This window comes from Uloborus diversus, chromosome 2, assembly GCF_026930045.1.
Source record: "Uloborus diversus isolate 005 chromosome 2, Udiv.v.3.1, whole genome shotgun sequence".
Taxonomy (NCBI): Eukaryota; Metazoa; Arthropoda; class Arachnida; order Araneae; family Uloboridae; genus Uloborus; species Uloborus diversus.
In genome coordinates this window covers 187,860,888-187,883,313 of record NC_072732.1, presented here as the reverse complement: position 1 = coordinate 187,883,313, position 22,426 = coordinate 187,860,888, and the positions used below count along the sequence as shown (strand labels likewise).

The window sequence follows — 22,426 nt, the reverse complement described above, 5'->3', positions numbered from 1 at the left end:
TTGGGAAACCACTGTCCAACGCTAATTATTAGGCAGAAATCATGCAACATCAAAAACATTTTCTATTTTGTTATCATTGTATTCTAGTCCATAACAAAAACAGTTTGAGCAAAAAAATTTGATATTTTTTTCATACTAATAGTTTTTTTCCCTATGAAAAAATGTTTTGTTTTTAAAAAAGTATTTTTGTCAAAAAGATTAATTGAAATAATTTAGAGCTGATGTCAATTGATAGAGAGGATAAAATATTAGAAAAATTGATGCTGATATATGGGAAAGATTGCACATTTAGTTTTGTATGCACTTTTTGGTAATATACAATTTTACTTTACTTATCTCAAAATAAGGTTGTAAATAATATTTAAAGGCTACAATTCAAAAGAAATTACCTTTCTTTTAAATCATTTCGTAATTGCTCTCCTTGAGGAAGTAGTAGTAGTTCCAGGCCATTTGTAACTCCAGCACCTAGATCCGTATCGTGAAAGTTTTTTGCAATTTCCAAGTCTATCCTCGTCAAATGATAAGCTATTATTTTTGATGGAGTAGTTAATAACATTTCTTTGACTTTCTGCAGCACAGAACCTTCTAAAGGCGCATTTTCTGCACTCAGCAATACTGTTTGGAACATCTGAGGTTGAAATGCAGAAGGTGGATTTAATTCAGGAACTGTAAATTCTTCAAAAATATGATTGTCTGAAGCAGTGCTGCCATCATCTGAAACACTGGGCCTGTCTAAAAATGAAAAACGAGTTTCAGATATTTGTCTTTGAAACCTATGAGCCAAAGATGCAGCTCGTATCGGGATACCCTCCTGTGATTCTTCAATGACTTCATCAATTGATATAGTCCTATTTCTTATTGCAACAATTGGCTTTTGAGCCAATTTTACTGAAGGCACACGACTTGGTTTTGGTGGAGGTTTTTCATCTTTCAAAGTACAAGACTGATCACTACTACTGCTAAAAGAAACTGAATTAGGTCTGTTTTCTAATCTGCGTCTTTCGGTGTTTGGACTGAGCATAGGATCGCTTCCTACTCTCGTCAAAGTATGGCCAAGCTTTTTAATGTTTTTAACTTCTTTGTTTTGAAGCATATTTTGAATGTTTTCAGCATGGATAGAATTTTTGTTTAATTCACTTGGTATAGCAGGATTTGGAGCCTTTTCAGTTTTACGAACAGGAACACTTTGTCTGTTGGGACTGTTGTCACAGCTAAGAGAAACAGGAGGAATTTTCTCAAGAGCTTTTGCAGCATAATGAATTTGGCACTGAATTCCATAACGAGAAGCATAATATGACAAAGGCATCGTACGATTGATTGGACGAGAAATTATGGCTCCCGAACTCAAAGATAATGGGCATTTACTGCCCACATAAAAGGTAATGAAATCTGGAATACTATCAAAACTATAGCCTTCAAAACAGTACTGTATCCTTTCATAAACTGTATCAGGCTGCAAAATAATCTAAAAAACAAATAGCTAAATAAATATTTGAACAAACTAGAAAGTAAACTGATAAAATTTAATAATTTTAGGCAGTGAAAACACACTCAATATTGAATTACATGAGTCACTGAAATGGAATAACATAGTAATTAATTAAAAAACTTATTTAAAATTTTTACAAGCAAAATAAAAATCCACACAATAAAATTTACAACAAATTAACAATAAAATCTAGCTTTCTTGGTTTTATTTATTGCAAATTCTTTATGGTTGATTAATTAAAAGTTCATACTATAGTTGACAATTATTATTAATTATCTTTTGAATGAAATCTATAAACAAATTGTCTAAACCTTCTGCGCAAGAATAACAATACGAAGCTAAAACTAAGTGGGAAGCATAGAAATGTAATTTTAGCATGGAAGCAAACAATTATTCCAATTCTTCAAAAGACCCTTATTCTGCGTTTAGATTCATATACCTAAAAAGCTCAAGGCTGTACTTTCTTTTAACTTTCAGGCTGTCTGAGCTCAGTAATTTGCCACTGAAGAAAAGATTTCATGCAGTTATTTATTTGCATCCATTTAGAAATGTCAAATGTGAAATTACCCTCATTGTTTTTTGGTTTGCATTTACCCATATAATTTTGGAAACAATAATTAATAAATTTTGTGGCAAGGTTGTTAAGGCTTATGCATGGCAAATGGAACCTCAGCCAGAAACAACCTAAATGGACCACAGCCTATCAGTTTTTTTTTTTCAGAAAAAAAAATGATAAGCATTTTTTGGAATAGTTTTTAAAAGTTTTGGAGGGGGTTTGAACCCTAAAAGCCCCACCCCTTAAATACAGCCCTGATACGTGTATACAAAGTTTCATTCATACTATATAAGGGTAAGTGGTATACCTTGGACTTAGGCTGATTATAGCACTGCTTATTAAAATATTTGAATAGCAACATGTGTAGTTAAAGTATTTGCCACTAGATGTCTCAGTGCATCCCTTTCTGTTTTGCTGAAAGCTCGTCTGATTGAAGTATTATTAACAAAGAAATATACTATTCAAAAGTAAGTTTTCCCAGATACTTTTATGTATTTTTTATGAAACATATGTAGTTTATTCTGAAATGAAGGTCATGCCTTATACAGTCATGTTCTAGCTATAACACCATGTGCTTGAAACAAAGTTAGGCCTAACTGTAACATAATGGTCAGCTATTATTTTTATTATTTTTTTATTTTTTAACCAAGTAGTGTACCTCAAACCCAATACAAGTGGTGTACCTTGGACTGGTCCAAGGTACACACTTCTGCATAGTTATTACAACTCCTAAAATTTCATGTTCTCCAGTTTGTTGAATAGTTGGACGAGCATTCCCACTGGCCTTCACATTATCAAATATAATCGATGACTTTAAGGTTACTGGCTTACATATACTGAATGAAAAGATTTCTCAAGATTTTGATTTCCTCTATCAAATGTCACTGATCTCTCAATGCAAAAGTAACAAGAAAATAACATACAAAATGATTTTACTGGTTGTGTCAACATCTGAAGCTAGGATTGCTTTGCCAAGCCTTGTCACTCCGGCAGAAATAAGGCCATATCCGAATTCACTACCGAGAAAACAGTTTCATAGAAAGAGACCTAAAAGAAAGTCTTGTAGTTTGACCGACACACCCGAGAAAGAGCATCTTAAAATAGAAAATGCTAAAATGGCAATAAAAAAAGTAAAGCAATCTAAGACAGTAAAACCCTCTACCAAGTCAGCTTAGAAAATGCTAAAATGGCAATAAAAAAAGTAAAGCAATCTAAGACAGTAAAACCCTCTACCAAGTCAGCTAAAAGAATATTGAATACAAATACAAATGTGACGACCAGCAACAGGCTCTGGGCCCAGCTAGGCTGGTCCTAGTCAATTAATTAGTCCCCAATGAAGATCAATGGCCCTCTTAAAGCTATCCACTCCCTTGCTCATTACCACCTCTTCCGGTAAGCTATTCCAAGTGCCCACGACCCTGCTAAAGTAGTAGTTTTTTCCTGATTTCCAAGTTAGCCTGAGATTTAAATAGCTTAAAACAATGACCCCTTGTCCTGCTTTCCCCGCAAAAATTTAATCCATTTACATCTTTCATTTTGATAAATTTAAATAACTGAATCATGTCCCCTCTGACTCTCCTTTGCTCCAGGCTATACATGTTAAGCCTATTAAGTCTGGTATCATAATCTAAATCTGAGAGTCCCCTTACTAATTTAGTTACCCTTCTTTGAACCCTTTCCAATACAAAAATATCTTTCTTCAGATAAGGCGACCAAAACTGAACAGCATACTCCAAATGAGGTCTTACTAAACTCCTATATAAAGGCAGAAGAACTTTCTTAGATTTGTTTGAAATAGATCTATTGATGAACCCAAGCATTTTGAAGACTTATATGAGGGTATCAATATTTCAGATCATCATTTTAATGAGCTAGAATATCCAGATAAAGCAAAGGCACCCATATAGGAGGCAAGGGGGTGTTCTAGCCCCCTTCAGAAATTAGAACTTTCTTGCTTTTAGTGCTTTTTTCTTTGCAAAAATTTAAAAATATTTCTTCTCCAGCCATTAATGAATAATTTATTAAAAATGTCAAATTTTAATGGTTCTAATCTCCTGAAATCTGTTTCTATGGGGAAAATATCCTGCTAAACCATGATTAGAATATTTGAGCCTCCCCTCCCCCTACAATTTTGCATATGGGCGCCCATGAGATAACGCCAATATTCAGATTGGTGTTTATGTATTGGTGAAATTCGCTGGCAAGAAAACTATCAAATATTTTCTTGCAGAGATTATTTCTATTGTTGATGATGGATATGAAGTTAAATATGTGAAAAAAGATCCAAACTGTCAAAAGTTCAGCAGAGAAGATCCTACCCTTTATGAAGTTGACAAAAAGGATATCATATTCAAGCTACCACACCCAATACTAACTGGGAGGTCTGAAAGGTAGCTTGAGAAGTTAACATTTGGAATTGACTTATCCGATTACAATCTTAGTTAGAAATGTGTAACTTAAAAAAATAATCTTTAGCATCGTTTTCAGAAGCTAGAGCGTCTTGTCATTTTATTAAAAAAGTGAACCGTAATAAGATAATAAGATCTAAATTTTTATTTATCTTTGAAACAAATAAAAAAAAGTATTTCTAAAATTATGTGTGGTTTACTGATTGATAAATAGTGATGTTCTTACTGAAAATCAATGTTTTCTTCACCTGTTAATCATTGGTCCAAGGTACACCACCGGTAGTGTACCTCAGTACTTCTTGCATTCTTCTGTTTTTTCTTAAAAATGTAATTGAAAAAAGTTAAATTTTTAAGATAATTATATGTTGTGCAAAAAATCATCAAAGTTTTAAACTAAAGGTATTTATAATTAGATTTGGCAAATAATTGAAATTAAAAAGTGAAAAAATTTCCGGGGTATCCCACCTTCCCCTACACATGCATCAAACTCTTTTTTGCTAAGCAGCAAGCTAATCTGCTTTTGTGCTATGTGTTACAGTGTAAGATCAAAACTTGGGAAATGTCGACATTTGCTGGTGAATGTCAACATTTACATGGTAAAAAACTAAATACCTCCGCAAAATCGTCGGTTCATGTTGACTTTCACAGTAACATGTGCATTACTGCAACTTACTTTTTTGATAATGAAATGAAGAGCAAGACCAGCCCATTTACAAGTTATAACAAAATCACCAGGTTGTGAAATGCAGTCTCTCACTAAAAAATCACCGTCTTGAGACATCAAGTTTTCAGCTCTCTGCCTCAGAATTGTACCGTGATACCAAGCATAACTACGCAAATCCGAACCATCCAAGCTTAATTCTTTCTCTAATGCACGCTTCAAATCCTCTGCTGTGGCATCCGTTCCAGCATAACCATCCTATAAAACATAGATTGGTTATATTTCATAGATTATGATATATACAGTGAAATATGTTTAACGCAAAAAGCTTAACATGAAACGTCTTAACACAAAGTAATATAGCGGTATGGACAGCATACAGAGCAATTCAGGCACCTGCTGTGGCCCAAACAAGTGCCCAAGCAGCTGTAATATCTAATTGCCTTTATATTAGGGTCATTCTACAAAAAACACACTTTTTTAGGTACAGGGTGGTTAGTTTCCAAAATATTTATTTTTAAGCACTTTTTCATGAGATTTTAAAAAATATAACAAATTTTGAAAATGATCAATACAAATTAATGATGTTATAAAAATTTTTAAATGTTTTTTTCACTGAACGGAGGGATACTTGTATGCCTCCGTTACATGTCCCAACACATTTCTTCCCATGTACTTTTTCATTTATTTACTCAATACAAAAAAATATAACAGATTTAATAGCGAAATTTAAATCATTTGATGTTTTTTTAATAGGTTAATAGAATTATGTTGTAAAATAAAAAAATATGTTGCATTCATAATCTTTTGAATCACTGTCACAGTATTTCTTGTATCCTCCGTTCAGGATTTAGTTAAGTAATGGAATTTCCTATAGACGGCAGTACTGGCAGCTCATTACAGAGGTTTAAAATCACAAATGAAGCAAAACAACTTAGTGTGAAAGAATTTCAGCATTATTCTCTTAGAAGTCAAATAGATCCTTAACTTTGTGTATCCCCCCTTCTTGAGTTAAAAAGGAAAGAATTGTTTGTGTACAAAAATTTTTTTATACTTAAAATTGAATCACTTTTTTTAAAGTAAATTCTAAATAATATGTTACGTTAACAGTAAATCAACACAATGATCATAGCAAAACACAAGTATTTGTATCCTCTGTTACAGTATAGATGTAATGGAGGATATACAATCAGAAATGGAGCATACAACTTTCTTTAAAAATCCATTTTAAGAAAGATGTGTACATTTTAATCAGTTCAAATCGTGTTCCTCATACAAGATGCAATGTTTATTTGAATGAAAAGTTTAAAAATAACATTTAAAATATATATTTACTCTGTCGGTTACCCTCCGTTCACATCCAAAATTTTAACTGCAAAAGAAAGTTACAAAATAACCAATAAAGAATGTGACTAACTATGTGAGAGAAAAAAAGTGCCTAAAAGGAACAATATAAAGTAACTTAAGGTTTTTTTTTCATGAATTCCAACTTCAAAAACCTACGTTTTTTTTTGTATAATGACCCATTATTACGTACGCTTTAAAATATTTGTTTGTACTATATCTGTTTTATGACTAAGCGTATTAATTCTAGCAAAAAACCGTGTTAATTAGAAAAATTTTTAATTACAAAAATACATTAGAAATGCATAATAGCAGCACATAAAGAAAGCAAATAATGACTGAAATTAGGATTGAAATTATGCAGCATTAAAAAATACTGCTAAAATGTCAACAAGTTCAGACTTTTTATTAGCAAATACTGCATTTAACTTAACAGTTCATTAAAAATAAATACAGAATCCAAAAATGTTTTGTAAATTTTTTAAAAAAAAGTATATTTTAGGGATGTATTTCTAATAATAATAGCTAAAGCATAAGTGACAACAAGGGGGGGGGGGCATATGGCGCTGACGCAGACAATGAATTTTTAGCGCTGTGGTGCTTTAAGGGCCTTTTTCCAAGTTGGAAGGTGCGATTGAGACAATGCTTTTGGGATTGGGAAACCCTTACAAAGTATAATATAAATGATAAAGTGTTTGTGAATAGCAATCCTATGTAATTTTGCAACAAAGCATTGTTTTTTAACTCAAAGGAACTTAGTGATTTACTTTTGTCCAGTGGCGGATCAAGCAATTGTTCAACAGTGATTTTCATCCATTTAAACCAATAAAAAATAATCAACTTTTGAATAATTAATGAGTATCACCAAGAGCAGGCTATTTTCCATACATTTAAATGAAGGGAAAAAACCCTCACTGTTGCTAATAATACACCCAAAATTGTGTGAGAGAAGAAGTTTTTATGGAGGATTTCAGCAAAAACAGAAACTACTTTTACAAAAAAGCCAGACGTGATGGAGAATAATGAAGGTCATTTTCGAAATCAGCATACCAAAAACCATAAGGATCAGCAAAAACGTATTTTGAATTTTTCAAAAACTTTAATTTTGCAGGCCTGTGTTATTAATGCATTCAAGAAAATTTAATGTTTTGCGTAAAATTGGAAAAGAAAGATACTAGTTAAGAATTAAGAGACAGGTTGTAATACATAATGGAAGATAGGCAGTTTTATTTACAAGCAAACTAGATTGAAGCTAGAACTACCGGCAAACAAGTGCAAACCTGTGTACAAAAGTTAAATTCTCTATACAAAAGATTGAACATTTGATTTTCAATACACAATGAGCTTTCAACAACCTCACAAAGCAATAAAGAATTTTGAAAAAAAGAGAATGATAGTATTCAATCAAGAAATTTTTCAGTAAAGAGGTCAGAAATTTATGTTCCTACAAGGCGAAACTTTCGTTTAAATTGTAGGTCTTAGTCATGAGTACGTTAACATAAACAATGTGACATGTTTCGCAGATTCTTGAGAAAGTCTACAGACTCTTTCGTAGTTAGGAGAGAAAAAAACATCAAAATTGAAAAAAAAAAGAAAAAAATTTAATTTTAGTGAATGAAGATTTTTATTTTCTGTACTGTATTTTCTGGGATATAATCCAGATAGCATGTACTTTTAGTTTTAAAGTTTAGCATCTTATTTAAGTATTTCTTGAAGCCCACTTTGGTTTTACGATCTAATATCAGATTTTTTGGCAGACAATTTTTGGAATTTTAATTTACAACCAGTCTTGCATAATATAGACGAACGCTGCGAACGGCGTTCGCAGAAAATTTTTTGCTCTGCAGAATTTTTTTTTGAAACTGCTAACGTTGATTTAAATATATATATATATATATATATATATATATATGTTTTTTTAAAGGGAGTTTTTAAGAAAATCCCCGAGTTTATTTCTGTTAAAGCCTTTCTCCAAAGCCTATTAAAGCACATGTGTAAAAAAAATAGTGGTTTTGGCAGTTTTCTTTAGTTGGTGAAAATAAGCAAACTATATGTTATTGTAAAAAAAAATAAATAAATAAATGATTTAAATCACTTTTTTTTTTGTCTCTTTCATATTTGAATATAAATTTAATTTTTTATTCAAGGGTGAGTTAGGCAAAATAATTATTTGCAGAAAATTTTCCAGTTAGGATTTGTGTTCGCAGAAAGCTTTTCATTTTATCTAAGTCTGTTTACAACCCAGACTGTTGAAGAAAATTCTGCTGCAGGTGCATGCGATTTTTAGGTAATTCCATAGCGAACCAAACTTAACGAACGGAATGTCGATCTTGGACGTGATTTCGTGTTAACCGTGTTCATTTAAGCGAGATCAACTGTAGTTTGAAATCTCCAAACCTAGCATCATTTTTGTAAATTAATCACTTAGCATGTTTTCAATAACAATGCATCACCAAGTTGACATCCCTAGCATGGAATTTTAAAAGAAATCGTCTAGCAGCTATAACCTGCTGATATACATGGTCCGATCCAAAAGTTATGATCCTTCATTTAAAAAGACAGAGTTATTGAGCTGATCGGTACAAATGACTAATAGTTTTAAAAATTGGCACTTCCTGTAACAATGTACTGCTGTAGGCTGTTTTTCTATGACTCAAAGGCATCCCTGAAATCCTGTTCGGGGTATCTGCAAGGGATGCCTTGACATGTGCTTGGATGTCCTCGACGGAGTCGAAACGTTTCCTTTTCAGCGCTGATTTTAATAGTGGAAACAAGAAGAAGTCAGGAGGCCACAAGCCCGGACTGTAGAAAGGCTAGGGTACCATGGGAGCATTGATTTGCACCTCTAGGCACAAGTTTCCCGCAGACTTTCTGCATGTGGAACTTCTCTGTTACAATGCATTGTACCGTTGTCTCCGAGAAGTCCAGGGCTTTTGCTACTTGGTAAAGACTCAAACACCAGTCCGTGTTCAAAAATTCACACAGTGGTTGCAAATTCACGTAACTACAGGCCGAGGACGGGTGTCCAGACTGGAGTTTGTCAGTTACCACTTCCCGGCCTTACGAAAGGCCTCGTGCCACTTTTCTACTTGAAAATGGAACAGACACTCAGTCCCAATGCTTGTTGAAGCAATGCGAACGTTTGAGAAAGAAATCGAAAGCAAAATTTGACATCTTTGCGTTGCTGTGACGAACTTTCCATATTGCCGTGTCACTCACCACCATACAGAGGTTACTGTTAGAGCTGATGGCACCACTCCGAAAGCTGGGAGGCAACTGACCTGCGTTGCGCTGTAAAGCCAACAGCCCCCACCACCGTCGCTGTCAAGCGGAGCGAGCTGCAGGGTGTGAAAGCGTCGGTATAAAGTGAGGCTCATTACTTTTGGTTCGGACCATGTACAAATGTAAAAAAGTAAAATATACAGTAGACTCTCTCTATTCTGAACACTCATGGGATTGAACAGAAGTGTTCTATTTATGGGGGTGTTCATTATAGAGGCAGACTGCATAATGTTTACTTGTATGTATTTTATCGCTTTAATGGACTATGTTTAGTACTTTGCCTAGCACTAGTATACCAGTTACTGAGATCGAGGTGCTGAATTTTGAATTGTTTGCTGGTGCAATGTCTAAACTAACCTGAACTCTTACATTTCTCTCTTTTTTTATTAAAAAGAGTTTTATATAACATTCAACAATAAAATATTACAATACAGCTATTGGTACAACATCTGGAAAAAGACAGTAGTTTTCAATGTTCTTTAATTGTGTATTGTCATGCAAACAGGCCGGGATCTGCGTACCCACAAACCACGCTGTGAGGGGGGGGGAGAGAGAGCACGTCCTTGACGTACCCAACGGCCCAAGAAATTGAAAAAAAAAAAACACAGGAGTTGTTAATGTTGCAGATATACACTGCTAGCCTCTGGGGAGAGGCACAACAAATTTTGTTGTAGGGAGCCTCAAAATTTATAGATCCGTGCCTGCATGCAATGTGAATGTGTTATCATGCAAGTGAAAATGTTTCTTGGTGACTCTCAGCTGCATTTTGCTTGAAGGTAATGTATTTTAAATGTCTTGAATACTACTTGATACAATGATTGGATTCTTGAAATATGCAGTTCAGTGACAGAAACTTAATGCTCATATTGCTCAGCTAAATGATTTTATGCAATGCAGCAATATCCATGAAAATAATTTGCCTTTCTCCTCTCATTACCTTCTTCATAATAATCTTCAATCATTGTGATAAAATTGTGAAGATATTTCAGTTTTCTAATTTTGTTCATAGGAGTTCCCAGCTACAGATTATGAACATGTTCAGAATATAGAGAGGTAATAATTGAACGGGATTGAAAAATAGTGTTCATAATACTGGGGTGTTCAGAGTACAGAGGTCAGCCTATGTTAAGTCTATGAAGTTTTGCCGGGACCATCAAAATATTTTCAGAATATTGGGGCGTTCACATTAGAGATTGTTCATACTTTGAACGTAGTATGCTGCTATATTATTTATTAAATATCATATTACATAAGTTTACTTAAATATCTAACTTACAATGTTTGATCGGGGACTAGAAGTTTTTGTACTGTGAGCACTGGCCTGTCCACTTGATGGCCAACTACGTACGCCTGAATGGTGCTTCTCTACATTTAAGCAATGCACTGGTGATATACTAGAAATAAATGAGACAAATTACAATCTAATGGATTTTACAAAACAAATATCTAGATCAAAATTTCTCTAACAAATGTGGCACAGGATTTGAGCTTATTGGTTATTGTTGAATGACAACAGTAATTTAAAAAAACCACCATTGAAAATTTCCAATTTCAATACATTTTATTTGATTAGTAGCGTACATTTTTGCAATATTCAACAACTTTTCAATGAAGCAATCAAATATAATTACAAATGATCGAAAAAGATCTTGCTGTGCGAATGAAACCTCCATTCAGTCAGAGGAAAGATGTAAAAAAAAAAAAAAAAAAACTGATGACAGAAATATAGAACATTTCGTTCAATTCCATGCAGTAGTTTTTGGCCCCAGAGTGGTCATAAAAAACCAGTCACACACATTTAGAGACAGTCACACATAATATTAATGAAAACATATAATCTAAAAGAATAACTGAAAATTATTTCACCTGTTGAAAGATTTGTTGGCATTAGTTTTCTGCAAAATATTTCCTTCAATATCCATGCCATCTTTGCCTCCAAAACCTAAAATATTTTTTACAAAAAGGTTTAAGGAAACAAAGTATTTTATAATTTTTTCTTCTAAACAGCAACAGGGTAAACTTTTGATGTCCAAACAAAAATAAGAATCCCAAAATTAAATTCTAAAATGAAATGGTACGTAAATAAAATTTACTTGTGAACACATGCTTAACTTAAGATTTGTAACAGAAGTTCTAACATAGATGTGTTGAAAGCACTTACGCATAGACATATTAAATACTAGGATCTAATTTGTAAATGAAGCTTGAGAGTAAAAAATACATACTTTTATTGTATTTATCTTTCAAAAAAGACAAAGAGGTGCTGATACGTGCTCTGTGACCTCCATTATTGATACCAATATTTTTCAAATCTCTTTCTGACATCCATAAAATATCCTAAATTTAAGAAAAATTCTTTCATTACAACACGATGACATAGATGAAAACATTTTCAATGTGCGACAAAAAAACTCAGAAAAAGTTTGCATCTTTGAATGGAAGTAAACTAAGTTCTTTTTGACGAGTGTCTTTATTTATTTTCATCTCTCATTTTCATTTGAAAAGAATTTATAATCTATCTTCTAGTTTATACAGTTTTTTGGTTTTCCAACAATTTTAAGCAAAAGATCTGCTATTTTTAAGTTGTTTAACTCAGCAAAAGGACAAATCATTTGCTTCTTGGGCCTTGGCGAACAACATTTGATGCAATATGCCATTTCATGTAGCTTGGAAATGATAGTTGACTTCCAGGAAGTGTACAAAAATGAACATTGAACCTTTCCATTAATAGTCAGGCCATCCAAAAGTGAGTTCAATGAAATTCTTGGGTTTCTATGACAGAAGTGGTTTGGGAGACGGGAGCACGTGACTGATCAGTGCAGCTAAGAGCAAAAAGAGTTCGGGCAGAAGCTTAACAAGTTCCAAAAAAAAGTTCAGCCTTTTGTTGCAGAAAACAAACTTGTATGAAGCCAAAGATGCCAGAAACGTTTGAGACAGGCCACAAGTGAGAGACCGAGAGATTCCTTTAACTGATGAGCAGCTCTTTACCATTGAACCAACTTATAACTGCCAGAACAATAGGATTTGGTCTGTAGATACTCCAAGCAAATGTTGAACATAGCCAAAATCCGACACCAGGCTTTGTCTGTGATTGAATTAGCATAAACGGCAAAAAATCACTTGCTTTTGTGGTTGAGGGCGGTAAAATGAATTAAAAAGTATAATAGAGGAACATTTTAGAAGCTGTTGTATTATTATGGGCCTAAGAGCACTTCGGCTATATAGACTGAACGTTTCAATTAGACTCTGCACCAGTTCATACGGCCAAAAAGACAAGAGTGGTGCAAAAGCAAATTTCCCTCACATATTACACAGTATGGCTCATTTATGGCCAAGGTCTATCCTAATCCACACAAAAGTTTGAATGTCCTAAAGCAATTGCTTTAGAGGGAATAAGATTAATCAAAGGTCCTTTACTGAAAATTTCAATAAGCGCTTGCGTCTCTGCTGTGGCATCCGTTCCAGCATAACCATCCTATAAAACATAGATTCAGACCCCGAAGTGGTTTTTTGAGGGGAAAAAGTAGGAAATAAGGAATCAAAAATTTAAAAAGTAGGAAAAGTAGGAAAAAAATCGCTTAAAAAAGTAGGAAAAAATAGGAAGAGAAAGGACTACACACACTTCAAGACGACTGACAATCATTAGTATGGAAAATAAACTAGTGGAAACAAAGATATTAATTACAAATATATGAAAATAAAACCTAAACAAAGAAACACCTTTCACCAATACAGTAATAAAATTTTTAAGAATAAAATGCAATATAGCAATCGCAAAATAAATAAATAATAATAATAAAACTCCTATTTTGGTTCAATAAAACCATTTTTGTTTCAGATTTGTTTTGTCAAAAACGAAAACATTCCTTCAAGAGCATTCATTTATCATTTAAAAATACTATCACTTTCAGCTCCTGTTATCATAAACTATGATACAAAAGCAAAGAAAATATTAAATTAGTTTTAGTCAAAAATAATAAGCAGTTGACATGCATTCTTGCAAAATCAGAGGCAGATGTTTGAATTTAAAAAAAAAAAAAAAAAAAGGAAAACGACTGAAAATGCAGAACTAAAATAAATGTGTTCTTAAATATGGGACATAAAATTTATAACAAAATAATAAAAAACTAAATAAATAACGAAATAAGTCAACTAAAGGGTTTTGTACTATGTTATGTATTTTTAGCATTCAACATACATTTTTGTTTCAGGCACGTCATGGGGGTCAATTTCTCCCCTCCCTGGCTTTGGAAAATTAATGCTTAGTTATACATGTTTGTGCGGTTTTTTTTGTTTGCAAATAATTCAGTATACATCCTTCACTAGCCACCTCCAGGGGGGGGGGGTCGGGGGAGGGAATCAAAGTGATGAGTCAGTTCTAATTTTAATCAAGCAATAAAAACGAATATTGTTTTAATGGTTTGATGATTTTTACCTCCTTCTTGTTCCAAAATTTTTTGTCACGAAAATAAAAGGAAACATCCATGCATGGTAAACATAACATTTTTATCAAAGAAAAAGATCAGTTACTAATGTTTCTATGTGCATAAAAGGAAAGGCAAATAGTTTATCTCAATCCTCACCACACAATAAAAATATTCATTCGGAAATTGTTCACGAAATTGAGAGTGAGGGGGGAAGCACCTGGCATCAAATGCCTGCATATATCTCTTTCTCCCCCCTTCCCTTTGATCAGGCGCAATAAGTACAATAACTTACAGTAGATACGCCGCATCGGTATAATTGTCGCACCCCGAAAAGAGTAAGAGTCTGTCAAAAAAATTTTTAATGCTCAGAAATGTCGCATTGCCAGAAACACAGCACATAAAAATGATGAGCAACTCCTCGATATTGATGATATATCAAAGTAGAAAGTACCCATTAAAAAGAAAAAAAATACATATTAGTTTGTAGCTCTATCCCCCAACTTTTAAAAATGTGAAGAAATAAAAACAAAATATTGCATTTAAATTGATTTCCGATTTTTCTCCAAAAATCGGGAACGTTTTGCCCATCCAGGTTTTGCCGCTTTTTTTTTTTTTTTCGCAAATACACTCTTTGCAAGGAAAGAAAATGAAATTTTATAAATTTTATAATCATGTTTACGATTTAGAATGAACAATAATCATATTTATGTACGAAAAAAGTTTCCGCGATTATTTTTGAAGTGGTCCGTTTTTGCGAATTTCTGTTAGATGTCGCTTTTATGTTGTACTAACATCAATAAAATATGTACAGTATACAAGTTTTTCATTTTTTGCTTCCTTATGTCCTTTTAAGGTTTTACATTACCTTTCTGTTTAAATAGAGCTCCATTTCACTTGTAATCATACAAAAAATTAGCGAATAGGAAATTCGGTTTTTCCCGCATTTTTTGAACAGTCGGCCGTTTACTTTAATTAAAGCTTCTAATTGATGAGTAAATAATATATAATTGCATCAGAATGTGCCAGTATCTATTTTTTTTAGTTTCGTTAATACAGTAGGACTGAAGTCAGGGCGATAAAAAGAAAAATCGATCATAAACGCCGCAACGGCAAAAAAAGTCACTTACGAAAATTTAACTTTTAAACAAACAAACGCCGCGGCGTTTCTTCCAGAAATTACTGTAGTCATTCAATGAAAAGCTAAGGATCCGTTTGTTCCTTTTACTTTTCAAAATCAAAACATGCAGAAAATTACCGGCGCGGCATTGTAAAAATAAGAATCAATGCACAATTAGATGTGCTATACTAAAGAAAGAAAAAGTAGGAAAAAAAAGGAAAAAGTAGGAAAATAAGGAGAGAGCTCTAAAAAGAAGGAAAAAGTAGGAAAAATAGGAATTCTTCGGGGTCTGTAGATTGGTTATATTTCATAGATTATGATATATACAGTGAAATATGTTTAACGCAAAAAGCTTAATATGAAACGTCTTAACACAAAGTAATATAGCGGTATGGACAGCATACAGAGCAATTCAGGCACCTGCTGTGGCCCAAACAAGTGCCCAAGCAGCTGTAATATCTAATTGCCTTTATATTAGGGTCATTCTACAAAAAACACACTGCTGACACGTGTTTCTGCATTACAAGAAAGGTCTTTTTCAGTGCATAAAATGAGAACTAATAAATGTAAAGACATCTGACAAAAAAAAAATAATTTGAATTTTGACCTCTTGAATTCAAATTATGTTTTTCGCAATCACGAGTGTGTATGTAGACATGTGTGTTATGTGTGTGTGGGGGGGGGGGGGGTTGTGTGTAGGGGGTATGTGTATGTGTGTGTAGGCATGTGTGTTTGTGTCTGCGTGCAGGTATGAGTGTGTGGGTAGTTGTTTGTGGTGGAGAATGTGTATGTGTGTGTAGGCATATGTGTTTGTGTCTGTGTGCAGGCATGAGTGTGATGAGTGTGTGGGTAGTTGTGTGTAGGTGTCTGTATGTATGTGTCTGCATATATGCATGCCAGTATGTGTTTGTGTGTGTAGGTATAGATGTGTGTGTGCGTAGGGTATGGATGCAACCTGGAGACGGCTTTCGCTATAGCAGCAGCATCGTGAGGACCCGGTCGACGGTGATGCTGCAAAGGGTGCTGGCGGGAAAATAAAATGATAGCACATCAAAACAGTCATGTGAGAACAATAAGCAATCGTGATTGCTGGAAAAAAAAAATCCGACTTTGTCGGATGTCTTTAAATCCATAAGCTCACATTTTGTGCGTTTTAAAAGGCATTCCTTGTAAGCCAAAGGACGTGCCAGCTGTGTTCCTGCACATTTATTCTTTTAACATTGCTTTATTTGTTTTTATTTTTTAAACGAAGGTCTTTTCATCTTTCTTATAAATAATTTTTGTTTGAAGCAAAAATCTGTTTAATATAAAAAAATTTTGTCCCATTTTTAATAAGTTTAACTTTGTAGACATTAAAATAAAGATTTACTCCAATGAATCATAACAAACTTCATTATTTTCAAAATTAAAATTGGACTTGTAAATTTGAATTGTAAATGACTGCAGTATATCATATGCTTGCTCTTTTTAATTAATTGTAAAATCCGTCTTGAACAGTATTCAATTTTTTACAACTACTCGGTATTGGCCGAGTACCTGATCAAAATCTGGCTGAGTACCGAGTAATCGGCAAATTGGCCCAGTACCGAGTAGTTACCGAGTACTCGGTACGTCTCTAATTTATAGTGTGCACCAGTGCTTGGATATGCAAAACATAGTTTGGAACTTAACAAGAAATTCCATTTAATTTTAGAGGCAGCAAATTGCGTGATTTAAAAGTTATTTGAAAATATTAATATCAGTTTCAGTGCCATAAGTTACACTACTTTAATGCTAAAAAAGATAATTTAAAGTGTGTACCGATGCTTGGATATGCAAAACCCTGGTTTGGAATTTTACTAGAAACTCACTATAATTTTAAGCATTTTATAATTCTTTTTATTTTATTAATATATTATTATTATTATTATTATTATTCAATGCGGGGAGAGGTGACACTTGTCAATATCTCTTAGGATGGCAGAACTACTCGAGTCATATACTATGTAGTGACACATACTACGTAGTAGTACACACTATGTATGCACACATACATAGTTCCAACAAGATATATTAAATTAATACATAAATAGATAAATATTCAGTTATAAAACCAGTGAATGACAACTATTTGAAATAAAGAATTTGCAAAAATCACTTCACATTTTTACTATCAAAAATTGTAACATTACAAGGCATTGCACTAAACATCAAATTACTCAGTTATATGATAGCAAGGAAGATTTTAAAAAGAATTACCTCTACACCATGGTAATCCAAAAATAAGGATCGATAAATTGTCAAGTCCAATTTCTCAAGCCAAGCTTCAATACTTAAATGCAGAGCAGGAGTTGCCATGACCTTAATGAAGGTGGAAAAATATTTTTTTATTAAACAGTTTATTTTCAACAAATAAATAGTTAAATATATTTATAATAAAAAAAGCAAAACATTTCTTATTTTATTATTTATTTATTATATCAGATTAAGTTAAAGAATCAATATAAGTTATCTGTATATGGGTGTATTCAGAAGGAGGGCAGGTGATCTCTTTCCTTTCAAGACAGAAAATATTTAAAATAGCACCAAAATATATACGAGGGATGATCCAAAAAAAGTTCACAAGGCAAATGAAAGTGCATTTATTAACAATATAAACAAGATACAAATGGGAATCAAGAGACATCTGGCCTTCACTTTTCCACATATTCGCCAAACCTGTTTAGGCATTTGTCAGAACGTTCGACCAACTGGTTTATCTCGGCTTGGTAGTAATCAGGACCCTGCTCCTTCAGCCATTTCTCGGCGGCTGTTTTCATTTGTTGTATTTTTAGTACTAATAAATGTTAATGATTTACTTAAATATGCTTTTTAATTTGACTCAACCAAGACACATTTGTGAGGTCCACCATGAACTTTAATTAGTTTTTCCTCCTGACATTTGGTAGCAGAGTTTGTGGTTACCTCTGTGTCTTGGTATTTTGAGTTTAAATTTTAAAAATGGAAAAAGATTATAGAAGTATTAAAAAGTTAAATAACCAAAACTGGTCAACATGGTCAAGGGATATGAAAATGATTCTTATAGAGAGGGACCTGTGGGAAATAACAAAAGATAAAACATTAAATCGGGAAGTGCCCGAAAACAAAAAGAAAGCCAATCAGGCTTTGGCATTGATTTATTTAAATATAAATGATGAACTTAAGCAATTAATATTTGAAATTGAAGATCCCCAGGTCGTTTGGGAAACTCTCAAACAAAATTTTGAACCCTCATCCCTGACCAGAGTTGCTAGTTTATGGGAAGAATTTTTTTCATGTAGAATCCTAGAAAACGAAAGTATTGGGATGTTTGCATCAAGGTTAAGGATAATTTTAAAACAGTTACAAGAAAGTAATTATGTAATGGATGAAAAGTTACAAAGTTTTCAACTTATTAGAAATTTATCTGAGGATTTTTGGGGAATTGTACAAAATATATACCGTTGGGAAGAAAAAAAATTCACATTTTCAAATGTCTTAAGAGAATTGTTAGCTGAAGAAGGACGTATTAAGTACCTTAATAATGGGGATAATGGCAAGGGCAAATCAGTGGTGATGAGTGCCACCTCAAGATATGGAGAATCCTCAGGGGGGAAGTTTAAACAGAAAACATGTTTTCTATGCAAGAAGCTCGGACATTTGGCAAGTCAATGTTGGCATAGAAGTAAAAATAAAAGTAGAAATTTTTCAAGAAAAGAAAATGATAACGCTAGCTCAGGACATGAAAATGGTAGAAATGAGAAATTTGTTTTTTTCTGTACTATTAAAACAAACCATGAGGTTTTAGAAGCCAGTAAAAGCGACCAAAATGAGGGATTTGCAGTAGATACTGGGGCCACTGCTCATTTTTGTGGGAACAAAAAGCTGTTCTTTGAACTAAATGAAATAAAAGATGTTCAAATGGAAGTAGCAGTAGGCGGAGTACAGAGCCAAATAGAGGGAATTGGTAAAATCATTTTTAATGTTAAAGTTTAAATAGAAAAATTAATGAGATAACCTTGAATGATGTATTTTATGCTTCTGGTTTAAGACGGAATCTAATGTCTGGTCCTTGCATAGATAAACATGGGTTCAATTTTTCTTGTTCAAATGGTAAATTATCAGTGTTTTAATGGGGCCTGTAAACACTCCATCTTTGGGGGGCTCGAAATATATTTTGTGTTTAATTGATGATTTTTCTCGTAAATCTGTTGTATATTTCCTGAAATCGAAGGACAAAGTGTTTGAATATTTTGTAAGGTTCCAGAAAAGGGCTGAAAGGTTTACTGGGAAAAAAATTAAATGCCCGTTTTGAAAATTACCTTAGGAACCAGGGTATTAACATACAGAGAACAAACACTTTTAGTCCTGAAATGAATGGAATAGCAGAGAGATACAACTTAACCTTAATGAACGGGGTAAGGACCCTCCTCAGGGAATCAAATTTACCAGACTGTTTTTGGGCCGAAGCAGCCTTATGTTTCAATTACGTTCGAAATAGGACTGTTGTAACAGGAAGAGAGAAGACTCCTTTTGAGTTGTATTGTGGCAGAAAGCCATCAGTCAAACATTTAAGAATTTTCGGATGTTTAGCCTATGCAGGTCGGCCAAAACAGAAATTGAAAAAATTAGACATGAGGGCATATCAAGGTGTAATGATCGGTTATGCCATAAACACTAAGGGCTATAGGATTTGGAACCCCGAAACCCGGGAAGTAGAGGAAACAATCAATGTTAGATTTGATGAATCCCAAATTTGGGGGGAAAATAAACAAGAAGTTAGCCGGGAAGGGGGAGACAGTTTTACTTATATAAGACCTTTAAGTGAAATGGATATCGAGGAGGGAGAAATTAAAACTACCCCTACAAAATCTTGGACATCTTGTCGTGAAATTCCATGGGTGAGAAAAGCAGTTCAAAGAAAAAATGATACTTGCTTGGACAGTTACTATTTGATTGAAGGCGAGGATGTCAAATTAAGGTCTAAAAATGATGTAAAAAACTACTGCAATTCCCATAATATAGAATTTGATCAAGATGTTTTCGATTTTTCCACCAAAAATAATGAATCGGGTCCAGTTGTTAACTTAAATTCAGATAGGGGGGATAAAGAAACAACAAATCTCTTAGAAGCAAACATTTCAGAAATTATCATTCCAAATAATTACAACAAAGTTTGAGGACTCCTGAGAGGGAGAACTTGCAACAAGCGATGGTTGATGAAATGAACGTAATCCGCCAAAGAAAGGTCTGGTCATTGGTACCACCCCAGGAAAATAAAAAGGTGTTAGGAAACAGATGGGTGTATGACCTTAAAACAAACGATAAAAATGAAGTGGTGAGATATAAGGCTAGACTTGTTGTTCAGGGAAACCGCCAGGAATACCCAGAATCCTATTCTCAAGTTTTTAGCCCAGTTATTAGTTTTTCTCTTGTCAGAGCATTTTTTGCAATTTTTGTATGCTTGTTGGGTTGGTCGCATTTTCAAGTTGATGTAAAAAATGCATATTTATACGCTGATTTAAACGAACAAATTTTTATGCGCCAGCCTGAAGGATTTATTGATCCATACCATCCAAATTATGTCTGTAAACTAGAAAAATCACTATATGGGTTACACCAATCAGGTCGTAACTGGTTTTTTGAAATTGATAGTGTTTTAGAAGGCCTGAACTTTAAAAATTTGACTAGTTGTAATTCTGTTTATACCTATAATAGTGAAATTGTTTTATTAATGTATGTTGATGACATAATAATTTTTGGAAAGGATCAAAATCATATAAATCATGTTTTAAGTAAATTGAAATTGCATTATGATATCAAAGAATGGGAAAAAACGAAAAAATTGTTAGGCGTAGAGTTCATACAAGAAGGCAGGGAACTATTTATCCACCAGCAGAGCTACATATCAAAAGGGTGTGATACATTTAAAGCATATAATTATCCTGTGTCCACACTACCCATTGCAAAGGGTTTCATTTTGTCCAAGAAAGACTGTCCAAAAAATAAAAGTGAAGAGGACGAAATGATTGATATCCCATATAGAAATGCTCTTGGGTGTTTCGCTTATATAGCTGGAAAAACAAGATCTGACATATCCTACGCAGTTAACATTTTGTCTCAATTTCAAGCAAACCCAGGCATGAGGCATTGGGAATGTATACTAAGGTTAATAGGATATTTGAAATATACTAGTTAATAAAAAATAAAATTAAGTAACATTGATAATATTTCCTTAAATGGTTTTTCAGATTCTGATTATGCGGCCAATCGCGATGACAGAATATCAATGGGGGGACTAGTTATTTTTTTGGATAAAGTACCTATTATTTGGCGTACCTTTAAGGAAAAATGTGTTGCCCTATCCACAATGGAAGCAGAGTACATTGCTTTATGTGAGGCTTCCAAGGAGATTGTATGGTTAAATCGACTTTTAAATGAAATGTTCCAAACCAAAATCTCTGGATTTAATTTAATTAAATGTATATTACATTGTGATAATAGGGCAGCTATTGATTTTTCACATTTACCAATAGAGAACTCGCACACAAAGCATATTGACGTAAGATATCACTTTTTACGGAATTTGGTTTTGGATAATATTTTTGAATTAAAATATGTAAACAGTAAATTAAATGCCGCAGATTGTTTTACAAAGCCTTTTAATAAAATTGAATTGGAAAATGTTTGCAAAAATATATTAAATGTCTTTTAATGTTTTTGATATCATACTGTTTCAAAGTGTAAAGGTCTTCATGGTGTTTATACATATTTTTTAAATGAATGATTTATTGGGTATGTTGCATTTCCTTGTTACCGGAATGCCAAGAAGGGGGGACTAACCAAATGTCAGGAGGAAAAACTAATTAAAGTTCTTGGTGGACCTCACAAATGTGTCTTGGTTGAGTCAAATTAAAAAGCATATTTCAGTAAATCATTAACATTTATTAGTACTAAAAATACAACATGTTAACAAGAAAAAAAGGCTTCTTAAAAAAATATTATTCTTGTAGAATCCTATCCAGCAATAATAAAAATATTGCAGCGAACATGAACAATAAATAGAATAGTTATACCACAGGTAGTGATGTGGATCGGGTAAATACCCAGCGGGAAGGTAAATATTTTTTGGGTATTTACCCAAG

General features: G+C 33.3%; 1 protein-coding gene across 1 annotated transcript in view; it reads right to left on the bottom strand.

The window, feature by feature from the left end:
• Positions 1–22,426, bottom strand: part of LOC129217570 (breast cancer anti-estrogen resistance protein 3 homolog) — a 38,573-nt gene that overhangs the window by 5,964 nt on the left and 10,183 nt on the right. Inside the window, exons 2-7 of the mRNA XM_054851896.1 lie at positions 17,523–17,624; positions 11,966–12,077; positions 11,607–11,682; positions 11,017–11,134; positions 5,127–5,372; positions 390–1,465 (exon numbers count right to left, since the gene is read on the bottom strand). Coding sequence (XP_054707871.1) covers positions 390–1,465; positions 5,127–5,372; positions 11,017–11,134; positions 11,607–11,682; positions 11,966–12,077; positions 17,523–17,621 — 1,727 coding nt within the window. The 5' untranslated portion in view covers positions 17,622–17,624. The remainder of the gene's footprint in view (positions 1–389; positions 1,466–5,126; positions 5,373–11,016; positions 11,135–11,606; positions 11,683–11,965; positions 12,078–17,522; positions 17,625–22,426) is intronic.